General features: G+C 37.0%; 1 protein-coding gene across 1 annotated transcript in view; it reads right to left on the reverse strand.

Annotated features, from left to right (window-relative positions):
• LOC124169079 (structural maintenance of chromosomes protein 5) overlaps positions 1-10,568 on the reverse strand; it is a 50,610-nt gene extending 40,042 nt beyond the window's left edge. The window contains exons 1-6 of the mRNA XM_046547555.1: positions 10,339-10,568; positions 6,749-6,890; positions 6,290-6,442; positions 4,916-5,045; positions 3,008-3,131; positions 350-467 (exon numbers count right to left, since the gene is read on the reverse strand). Coding sequence (XP_046403511.1) covers positions 350-467; positions 3,008-3,131; positions 4,916-5,045; positions 6,290-6,442; positions 6,749-6,890; positions 10,339-10,379 — 708 coding nt within the window. The 5' untranslated portion in view covers positions 10,380-10,568. The remainder of the gene's footprint in view (positions 1-349; positions 468-3,007; positions 3,132-4,915; positions 5,046-6,289; positions 6,443-6,748; positions 6,891-10,338) is intronic.
• Positions 10,569-12,169: the final 1,601 nt, after the last annotated feature.

The following is a 12,169-nucleotide window of genomic DNA, read 5'->3' on the forward strand; positions in this document are numbered from 1 at the left end:
ATGAAAGAGCCATGGAGGGCACCGGAAGGAGCCTAGCGAAACCCGGCAACAGCCATTAATGTTCTACCAATTATAGTAGATTTTCCTATGAGGAAGAAAAATCTATCGATTGAATCGGTAGATTCTATTACTCTTCTGCTGGAAATTTTTTTTTGGGGAATAAAAAGGGAAAACTACATTTGAAAATACGTAGTACACATGTAATGGGGAGGATCAAAACAACTACTGCCACCAGCAACACTAGAAACACATCATAATGATGGCTGGTGGGAAAAAATTCTTGTTCTTCAGTACATGCTGAATAGATGCTTAATTAAAACAATTAAAAAAATTAAAGAGTGGTTATTACCATTTTGAGATCATTGTTGGCTGCTTCATACACCAGATGTGCCCGCTTTTGCTTCAATGCCTCCACTTTTGAGACAAGCGCCTTCTTGGAAGTCATTTTGTCCATAGCAGACTGCAAACTGACAGAATCATTTCAAATTATTGGTTAGAAAATCATCATTTGCAAAGCTATAAAGAGTTGAGAGGTCTAAGAGGTCAACTGCCCCCCCACCAAAATGTTTGGGAAATAATTTTGGGCGACGCATCACTACGGCCCGACCGGTTTTATCTCGTTTGCCGTTATCTTATCTTACCACTTGCATCTTTTTGTGATTCACTATGTATTCGTTCATAACTTAAAACATCATCTATGAAATTCAGGATACCTGGAATAAACCCTTGTCAACCTTTATATTTGTCTCAAGCATGGAACTAGGGCGGCACACATGCCCAGGCCAGCAGATTTCAGGTGGCGGCAAATATTGAAAAGTTGCCAAAAAAGTTGTTTAATATTTCTGATAAAATTATTTAACAATAATTAATAGATTTTTTATTATTGAAAAATAATATTATTAAAACTTCTTAATAGCAAACAATTGGTGTATAATTTCAACTACTGCACCAAAAAAATTGCTCACAGAGGTGTTGTATTTTAGAGGTGGGAGGAGAAAGCTAGAGGGGGGACCATGTTAAATTAGAAAAAATTCATTAGTACGTAGTTTTGATTAATTTGACTGGTGAGCAAAATTATTCTCTGTGCCTCATTGACTTCAAATACTCATATCTTGTAAAATACTTGCAATTGGTCTACAATATTTTGGATTTTTCTTAACTTCCAAGGTTGAAACTAACAACAGGGGAAAAAAATCAAAATCTGAGATGGTGGGCATGGGACCCCCCAAAAATTGGCTGAGTTGACATGGAATGACGCATACACAAACATATGGTGACAAGTGTGCACTCCAGGCACCCCTAAAATCTCAAGATCGGGGCCGGCCCTAGCAGGTGCGGGGCTAGGGGCGAACCTTCAGTGCGGGGCCCTTCACTTCAAATATTAAACTCTATACCCCATCTACGAACTCGAGCATTTTGAATCCCTACCACTCACTGGCTAAGTATGTGACAAACGCAATTGCACATTAAAAATTACTGCATTATTATTCCTTTTTCATAAAATTATTTTTTGTCTAGCACGGACTTAACAATACAGTAATAGTTGAAATTGCGTTTTCAAAACTATCGTATATTTTAATTCAAACTTTATACTTCACGACCCCTTAATATATATATATGTATATTTTAATTTTTTTTCACGAATGCGGGGCCCCCCAAAGCGCGGGGCCCGGGGCAGTCGCCCCGCCCTAAGGCTGGCCCTGCTCAAGATGATAGCGTAAGTTACAAGATGGGAACCAAAAAAAACCGGAGGGAAATCCCAGTGGAGGTCGCTTTTACATTTTGGGCTTCTCCCACTAGATGGGTGTTATTTCATCATTTCTGAGACATTATGCAAAACCGTTTGGCTTTCGATGGTAGTAGCGAGCCACTGCGACAGTTTACATACAAAGAGTTTTTTGACCTCTTCGATTTTTTAAATGTCTGACATTCGAGAACAGCATGCAACTTTGAAATTTTATTCCCTGCTTGGTAAAATAGAGTTGCACACAGTTAACATGTTGTCTAAAGCTTATGAAAAACACGCCTTAAAAAGTACTCAAGTGCACAATTGGTATTTGGCCACAACAGGTTAATCGAAGACATTCAATACCTGGGCCAGCCTTCCTGGTCCAGAACTGATGAAAACTGAGGAAAAAAAACTCGTGCCCTCATGTATGAGGATAAGAGGTGTACTATTGACGAACTCGCTGAACAATGTGGTCTTTCGTGGAGTTCACTGAAGCAAATTTTAGATGAAGATTGTATTGCATATGTGACAAATTGTGGCAAAATTCATCCCACGCTTGTAGAATCCTAATTAAAAAGCAGCACATATTGCTGCTTGCAGCAACTTGAGTTTTTGGTAAATAACTGCACGACACTTGCTTCCTCACCCACCTTCCTCACCAGATCTTGACCTTGTGATTTCCTTTCGTTCCCGCAGATGAAAATAGCGAAGAAAGGGAAATGTTTTGGTCACATTACGAAAGTGAAAAGAGACTCGAAGGTGGTGCTACAAGGCATTGGAAACGACTAGTACCAAAGGTGTTTCATGCTGTGGAAATAACATTTTAACCAACACTTCAGTGTGAATGGAGAATACTTCGAAGGTGACTAACATTTGTAATGCAAAATATTAAATTTTGGAATTTTTAAAAATTGTATCCAGTTATTTTTGGATCCCCCTCGCATAAACAAATGATACGTCACAAAATGAGACTTGAACAGCAAGAGTGATTGATCCCCTATTTAAGTGCACGCTCTCAGGCCCCTCCCCCCCAAAATATACCCCAACACCAAATGAACCTTCCACAAAACCAATTGAACCAAAAGTGGCAGCACTAACTTTGTCAGAATACTTCTTTCCCAGCCTGCTCACCTCTCAGTGCTCAGTCCACACACCCAGCTCAGATTAGAGAGTCTATTCACACACATGTGCATGTACAGCACACGTTCCCATTTTACAATAATGATGTGGAGATTTAGATGATATTCAATGAATACATTTCAAATTAATGATTTTTACCCTGCAAATATCTGCTCCTCATTACTTAAATGCTCCATCTTGGTATGTAGTATTTTTTCATTTTCCATATACGCCACTCCGAGTTTTTTGAGCTGCATATGCTTCTCCCACATTTCCATGCCACCTGAAAAATAATCACACAATCCATACAAAAATGTATACAACCATGGCAAAAAAATCTCACTTCTAAAACAAAACTTTTAAATCTGAAAATTTATAAATAAAACTCTAACATAGAGTTAAAAACGGGGTTGTAAATGCAGACATAAAATCACAATTCATTTTAAAATTGGTAACCAAAGGGGAAAGGTGAGTTGCAATAAAAAAATTATAACTCCCCCATGCAGTCACCCTCACATAAATTTAAAATAAGCTCTTATAAAAAAATTTTTTTTAAAAACCAGCCTTTATATTTAGATTACAGGGGATGAGCAATGTTTATATATGACACAAAGCAAAAAAACTCAGTGACCCCGAAAAACCAAAAGTGACGTATTAAAAAAGTCACTATATTTATTAAATTTTCAGTGAATGGTAAGCCCCCTATGTTTCAAAATGCCACCCCTATGCTTTTAAATGCCTACCCCTATGTTAAAAATGCCACGAAACACGAAAATCGACCATTTGGAACTTCTTAGATCAAAAACATGTTTTGGGGGGCTATAGGTTGACTGGGGGGTGGTTAAAGGGGGGTTGGAGAGAAAAAGTTATATTTTCATGTATTGTCATCGGAAATGAAGAAGTGTGCAAAATTTCAGCGTTTTTGCTTCACAGGAAGTGAGTCAAATTTCAGTTACAAGATTTGTACCAGACAAACAGACAGGTTGGTGAGTTGATATAAAGACTGTAAAAACATGTGACTTTCAGCCAACTTTTCATGAGTTAGTGATGACATTAGTTCTGATTCATTTACAGCAAAGTTCCGATTATCCGGGCAAATGATGGGGAGACGCAGCAAGAATAATCGGAAAACATGAATAATCCAAACTTTCATTCAAATTTCTTGTAGTTTTCATAATTTACGTAAATCAAACAATTTATTATTATTATGTAGAGCAGACTCCCGATAATCCAGCAGCGGTTTATCCGAGTTGCGGATTATCCGTGCATAATTTTCACTCTCACTGAATTTTTTCCGCGACCTTTAAAAAAAAATAAAATCGGACGCAAAATCATCGGAATTACTGCATTTATGCAAGAATACACTGGGCTTATTATTTACGTTAGAAACCCCTTCGTAAAATGGAAGCGATCACGTGCTAGCTGCATTCACAGGAGCACCGTGATCCCGTTTTCTATGCCTCGCAGTGCATGACTGCGCTCAGTGATCACGACTACACGCTCCGCAGCAGTCGCAACCTGGGCTACTTGTGCGAGATGCGACTACATAGGGTGGTGCCTGACAGTGTAGTTTCCAACGTCGAGCAGTGATTTTGAAGCATTCGTGCTAACCACTTTTCTTTATCTGTGATCACGTAGCAACGGATGTGTTTTTTTCGAAACCAGGCCTTACATGTAGCATTAATAATACGAGTACAACCATGTTATCACTGCTAAAAAGATTGCAAACTGGCAAAGAAAGCTCTCATTGAGTCCGGGAAGCACTCTAAAATAACAGAATACCTGCATAAATAAATATATATTGATTGTTTCATTGTGCATTAAGAACATTGCAAGACATTTAAGTGAAAGTTGGAGCTATCAGTTTTTTTCCCAATTATTCATGCCGTCTCTCCCCATCATTAGCCCGGATAATCAGGAGTGTACTGTATATTACTGCATTGTTTTCTATTTTGAGTGACAAGGCACCTATTTAGAGTTATCGAATGGCTACAGACTCAAAACATGTAATGTGCTAATAAATTAATAATAATAAAATTACAAAAATAAAAAGAAAAGGCCAATTACCAATACACTTCTCTGTGTTCTCCATCAATGTGAGGGAGTTCATTTTTGCAAAATCCTGAACTCTATCCTGAGGTAGGAATTGACACAAATTGTCTATTTGGATGTTCAGCTTGGATGCTAAGTTTTCAACCTGAAACAGACAAATATTCAGATCAGAGCATGGTAGCCAAGTGGGTAAAGTACTTGGCTGCTGATAGAAGGGTTCAGAGTTCAAATCCCAGTTGAAACCTTTGGACACCCCTAAATAAAATCCTCATAGAGCAAGGAGAGGAACAGGCCCTCCAACTCACAAGTATGATATTCATATGTTATTCACACCCACTAAGTCATGAATGAGCTCTACCCTTACCCATTCAAACCAACCTTAACATACTATCAGGATCTGTACAGTGCAGAAATTAAAAAAAAAAACAGATATTTAAAAGAATTTAAGATGGGAATTGCTTTGCTTTCCGATGCACTATCTAGACATAAATAGAATCATTTTTGGTTATTTATTTCTCAAGGGGTAGAAATTATTGACCAAAAGAATAGTAGTGCAGTCATTTTAATGTTATGGCCAACAAAGTGAGGGTTCACTTTGAAGAATTGTGGATATTCATTTTAGAAATCAGCATTTTAATGCTCGCAGAATTCCCAGGTTTTTTTAACGGAAGAGCTACATATATTCCCTGAGTATCACAGCTTTCAGAGCACACTGTATCTGACAGCAAGATATCGGGAATTCAATACACCCTATTTGGTTGGAAACAAAATAATGCTTCAAGAGAACTAAATATTTAAGTAGCTGGCGCTTGGAGCTTATTTGAGGGTTATGAAAAAAATTAAAGCTATGATATCCATTCATCTTATAAATATTTATAGCAATATAAATTAAACGTCACATAATCAAAGAAGATCATGAATTTTTCAAATGAAAACTTACCAATGCAATATTTATGATATGATATAATGTTGATTTTTCACAAAAATTCAGAAAATCTTGATCCAAAGTGAAACTCTAACTTTATGTCATTTCTATGCTAGTGTATTTAGTATGTATCGTGTATATTGCTGTAAAGTGTACATAAATGTAAACATAATTCGTTAGATTATGATTTTGCCGTCATCAAACAGGTTAAAACAAGGCAGTTAGACAATGCCAAAAGCAATGAAACCGACTGTACACCTAAAATGCTTATGTAAAATTTACTGTTTCATAAGACTCTTTATTAACCTTGGTCTCTCTGTGCAAACTAAAAACCTATTGGACGAATATTTCATTATTTTGCTGTTGATTAGCAAGGAAAGATGCAAATGTATGGTGCCATAAGAACTTTATGCCTAAAGAATTGATTTTTACACATGCATGAATAAATCAAACAATTTACTCACTTCTTTCTGAGAGCAGGCATATCCACCGATGCTCCAAGATGATTTGTTGTCCCTAAATATTGTCCGAGATACAACATAATTCTTGCCCTTGGTATTATACAATTCTATCTCAATTGTTGCTTGATCTGCATTGTAACGAATGTACTCGCTCACCTATAAGGAAGGAAATAAAGTGACTGTATGAGGTTTATTGAGTCACTTTGTGGAACCTTGATAGAGATAAATAAAATTCACTTAGTACATTCCACATTGAATATTTATTGACACAGACCATAGTCTTGATACTTATTTTATTATCAAGGGAAGGTATCAAGACCTTGATAATAATATACGTAAGTTCAAAAAACATTCAGTGGAACACACAAAGAAAATTTTAGTTTCCCCAAGAAAAAATGAGTTTAAAAATTAATCACAAAATACTTCCAATTTGTAACAATGAATAAATGGAAAGGTAATTACACTGGAGGCTCTTCCCACAACTTTAGGCTTCCCTGCAAGTCCGAGGCAGAGGGCACACATGATCGACGATTTGCCGGATCCATTTGGGCCTGTGATCAAGTTCAGGTGGTTGTTCGGCAAAAGGGTTATTTCGTGGAATGTCCTGCAATTTAGAGAAAATTTTAAAGAAGTATACAACATTCATCAAATATACCACTCCAAAAGAAAGAGTAAACATAGAAGGGCAAAGGCCTTGACATCTGCGCTCTCAACTTGAGGGAACTATTGGGTGCTGTGAAAGGAAAATGCAAAAATGCAGAACAAGTTCAAGACTTCATACATTTTCTTGTTAAAGCCTCAACATATAAGTGTACTTTTTCAACCATTAAATCAAGGTATGAAAAAATAACCCTCCATATGTTTACCTCGAATCATAAACAGCAGCTTCATTAAATGTTATTGGACACTTAAGCACCCAGAGAAAAGTTAGGGTCTCACTGTTTTTGTGCTATTGAATATTGCCCCCCCAGCATGAGATCCATCATCATCAAAATATTCCCCGCTATTTTTTTTAAATCCATCAACAATATTCTCTATAACCTTAAAACCTGTGGGCAATTTGCAATTGCACATACGTTTGAGGAACTAATTTCAAGGGTATGAGTGGATGAATATCTAATGGTGAGACGTTGTAGCTGTTTAAGGTTACCACAATGCTTATTCAGAGTTCCTAAGAAAAATATCAACCTAATGTCGATGACAAAAGGGGTAAGAAACTAAAGTGAAATGAAGATATTCTCAGAGCACCGGAAGGAACCAATCGAACAGAGGCGAATATGCTGGACACTCTTCTGGGGACGTGAGGCCAATGCAGTATTTCGGGTTCACAATTGCGATTTATTTGGTATGTGAATGAGATAACCTTCCACCCAAACTTGCAAGTGTTCAGATAGCAAACTTTATGAGTGCCAATCCATACATGAAAGGTCCGGCCATTTAATTTTTCCAGTAAGCATCTCCATGTGGACAACTTAGTTGGCCACATTTTGAGGCACGATGGTCTGATGAGGACAATCGTTGAAGGACAAGTGGAAGGGAAAAAGGGCAAGGGACGGCCCCGAATGAGTTATATCGGACAGGTTATAAAGGATGTAAAAGAGAATAAATATGTAGCTATGAAGAGATTAGCGGATAGGAGAGAGAAATGGAGAGCTGCGTCAAACCAATCTTAGGATTGTTGACTAATGATGATGATGATGATGAAGCATCTCCTTGGTAAAAATTATCCCTTTAGGCTTTTATAATGCCTTGAACATCTTTTGGTGTAGCCTTCATCAATTTGCTTTAAAAAAAGATCACAGTAGTCACCGACTAGGACAATTTAAAAGAGAAAATGTTGCAAATATTTTTTGTCTACGCTTCAAAGATCATTTTCTCTCATAATAGGGTTAAGCATCAGATAATGTTAAACTGGATGCTTAGGATAACTTAAATACCACATTAGAATAGACAGTCTCCTTCCAAATCGCAGAGAGTATGTTACATTTAAAATCAATAAATCTGTTGAGGATAGAGCTTATCCTATGGTCCCTTAGGGCTCTCATTTAGGTGGGCTTTGGTATACAATGTTTTCATTAATAATGTTGGTCTTGCCCTTTATCAATCACAAACCTACCATATGCTGATGACCTCAAATTATGTGCTACAATTGATTCCATTGAAGACCCTTAACTGTTACGAAAGAGTCTGGACAATTTGATATCATGTAGTGAGGATAATGCCATGGTCTTAAATATACAGGAATTTTACTGTATGTCCTTCAGTAGGAAGTCAAAATCCATTGATTTATCACATACCATGAAATAAGAAACTGCCTCGAGTTTACGACTTCAATAATTTGAGGGCCACTTTTGTCCCAGAATAACAATATACATCTCACTGCTTGATAATAATTTTAAGTGCTTTTACTACCTTAGACCTTAAGGCCTGTTTACACGATACATCAACACATACGAGTTAATGTACGTTTGTGTGAATGATTTTTGTGGAACGGAATGGAGCATGAACGAATGCATTAACCAAATTAGAACATTAACCCGTACGTGTTAATATACCGTGTAAACATGCCTTTAAGCAAGTTTTGACTCCACAGTCATGATTATGATAGTATTTTTGGCACTGGATCTGAAGCCAATCCATGTTTGTGGAAGGAATGTGTCTTCTTCCATTCAACAAGCTATTCATGGCATCTAACAACAAACCAGAATTATTAGGGGCAGTAAACTTCAGAGTTCCTACCAGTGGTGTCAGTGAAAATGCCATTTTCTTTGTTCCTTACCACTCTAGAAACTAGTCGCACTTTTCATCTCTCTCTTGGATGATGTGCAATGCAAATTTCACTTGAAAAAAAATTGATTTTTTAATTGAGAACTGTGCAAATTAAATATTTTATGACTCAGTCCATTGACTGATGACATATTTGTATTAATTTTTATCTAATTAATTATTTTATTTAAATAATAATTATTATTAAAGCCGAATAGTCTTTTACAAATTAATATTTCCTTGCACTACTATTAATGTGCATTCCCTAGTAACACAGTCAGTTGGCCCAACGTTGTTTCTTTGGTCGGCCCATAGAGCAATCGTTGGGCCCACCAAAAAACAATGTTGGGCCAAGAGACTGTTTTACTAGGGTTGATTCATGATTTACTTGATGGACTGACATTGTTTGACATACCTGTGTTTTATGCATTGCCTGGTTAATGTGAATATGTTAGGGACAGCAAGCCTGCCAATAAATATTTTTTCTATAGATAACGACACTTGCTGGCACTGACATGACAAGTGAATTAATCTGAATAGAGTGACAAAGTATGGAAGAATGCCAACTTTCTACGTAGCCAGTGACTGCGATGCATAACACACCTAAGAGGCTGTTTTAGACGGAGCACGTAATTGGGCAGGTTGGAACAGTATTAATTTCCCTTTATGGCGTGCAAAGCACGAATGCAAGAACTACATTGTAACAGGGGCTCTTTTGACATCGTATGTTCATGCATTCTCGCAATTCACCGCTTTACACGACACAGTTTGACTGCGCCTTCGCACACACGTCAGATAGTGCAATATTACATGTCTCGTGTAAAACGGCCTTGACACTCGCAGGCCCAAGTATCTGCCCACCCCATTCGCAGCTCTAAATTTATACAGAGTGTAAACTGTCACGGTCATGGATGAAACAATAAGAAGTTTGACAAATTTAAGGGTCCAAAAATTACATGAATGCCTGCTTCGAGCATTAAAATTGCGATTTAATGAGTAAATAAAATTGACAATGATATTAATGAAACACATCTGAAAGCCATGGAAGGGCTGCTGCTAAAGCAAAGAGAGTTAAGAAAATAACGATGACCATCACCGTTGCTAATGTAATATTCGTGACCAGGATACAAGGCGATCACTAGGCACTTTTCAGCGTAGTTTTCTTTCTTAAAGTAGGGAAAGACATTACTATTTAAAATCGCCACGGCAAACAAGACAATAAAACCGTGCAAAGTCAAGAGAGCTAAAGATGAAATTTTTTATCAATGAGGGTACAGACTACTTACACGAAGTCTCGCAGATAAAGTCTCACAATGCTACCATCCATTTTTTCGAGCTACGATAACATTATATGCCGTACTATATTCGTCGAAAAGAACATACACGTGAGTATCAGTTTTTAACATCCGGGCATTCAATTTCCGGAAGAAAACAACTTCGCACGAGATATTTCACAGAACGGCAGGCAATCTTCTGTCCTGATGATGAACTCATTTGATTGAATGATGAACTCATTGCGCCACGGCGAGTAGACTTGTAGGTGAGGGGGGGAGAAATTCGCGGCGAAGCGGGGTTGCGCCGCTACCCCGGCCACTGTGGCGTGGCAATCGCGTGACGTCAGGATAACAGCCAATCGGAATTGACTGCCAATGTCGTCTGCATATATTGCTGTATTTACGTATTACTTAATATTTTTTCTTATTTCCTTTAACCAGCGCGAATTTAGGGACAGGATTTTGTAGGGATCTTATAAGGATAGGGGTATTACTGCTTCAAATAAGTAAAAAATCCGATTACGCTTCAAAAGCCTTTATTTTGAGCTGGTGTCTGTACATGAAAAATCGTTATTACAACAGAAATTATTCTTTAACAAGCAGGACAGGAGTCCACAAAATTCACACGTAAAGCGGATAAGGATTAGTTTGTAAGAATTAATTGGAACGAAACTCCCACGTACCACTCGTACGTTCTACCAGTCTAAACTAACATTGTAAAAAGTTAGGAAAGCTCAAATCAATAAACATGGGTTACAACCAACACACATTAAAATAATATTTATACATTGAAAATGTAGTCATTATATTAACAAATAAGCTTCCATCATAACAATTAATGTACAAAATTGTATTGTATATATCAGGCTATATACCGTAATGTGTACTACAGTATAATGTCCTACGTTTGATGCAATATAATTAAATTAGAAGTTGAAACGAAAACCAAATACGGTTTCACAAACTTTTTATTTGCTATCAAGACAAATTGTCTTGGTAATGATGTTGAAACTAGTTGATAGCATTAGTAAAATAAGACATTGCAATATTTCCACTGAGTTTTATTATGACACTACGTGTTCCGTCGTTACAAACAAGGTTATCAAGTATGGCCAAGCAACACCTGATAATGTTGTTTGTAATGACGAAATGTTAGTGTCATAATAAAAGTCAGTGGAAATATTGCAATGTCTTATTTTACTAATATTAAAACTTCCACCATATCGTGCCCAACATCATACAAGATAGTTGATACCAAATAAAAAGTTTTTGGAACAGTACTTGGTTTTTGTTTCACCATGAATATTTCATCATTCTACTAAGTAACGCCCAAATCAGTTGAGTTTAAATGAGAAGGCTTCAGACATATTGGTAAGGGTGGAAATCAAATTGGAAATGGGAAGAATTCACTCAGGCAGATGATTCTCGGTAGCCTACTGAACCCGGTCGGCTACAGATGATGTTCGGTTGTCAACCAAATTGGGATTGTTACTGACGATTTTTAGTTGCCTACCTACCAAACATAGTAGGATGTTTCAAAAAGCATATAGCCTACTGTAACCGGTTGGAAAAATTTTCAGCTGCAGTTATCCATTCATATCTCAAAGTGCATTCGTATCAATGAAAAGTAACAAAGTGAATCTTTCCTATTTCCAATTTGGTTTCCACACACACTATTATGGCTGAATCTCTCAAATGTACTTATCATTCATCAAACTTAGGAGATTATACTGCACTGTACAGTGTAGAGTACGATGAACAGAAAACCACTATTAATCCATGGTATCTCATTCCAGTTTTTAATCCATATTGCACAAAATTAGTAATCAAATCAAAATTTCTA

The sequence above is a fragment of the Ischnura elegans genome, chromosome 12 (genome assembly GCF_921293095.1).
Source record: "Ischnura elegans chromosome 12, ioIscEleg1.1, whole genome shotgun sequence".
Taxonomy (NCBI): domain Eukaryota; kingdom Metazoa; phylum Arthropoda; class Insecta; order Odonata; family Coenagrionidae; genus Ischnura; species Ischnura elegans.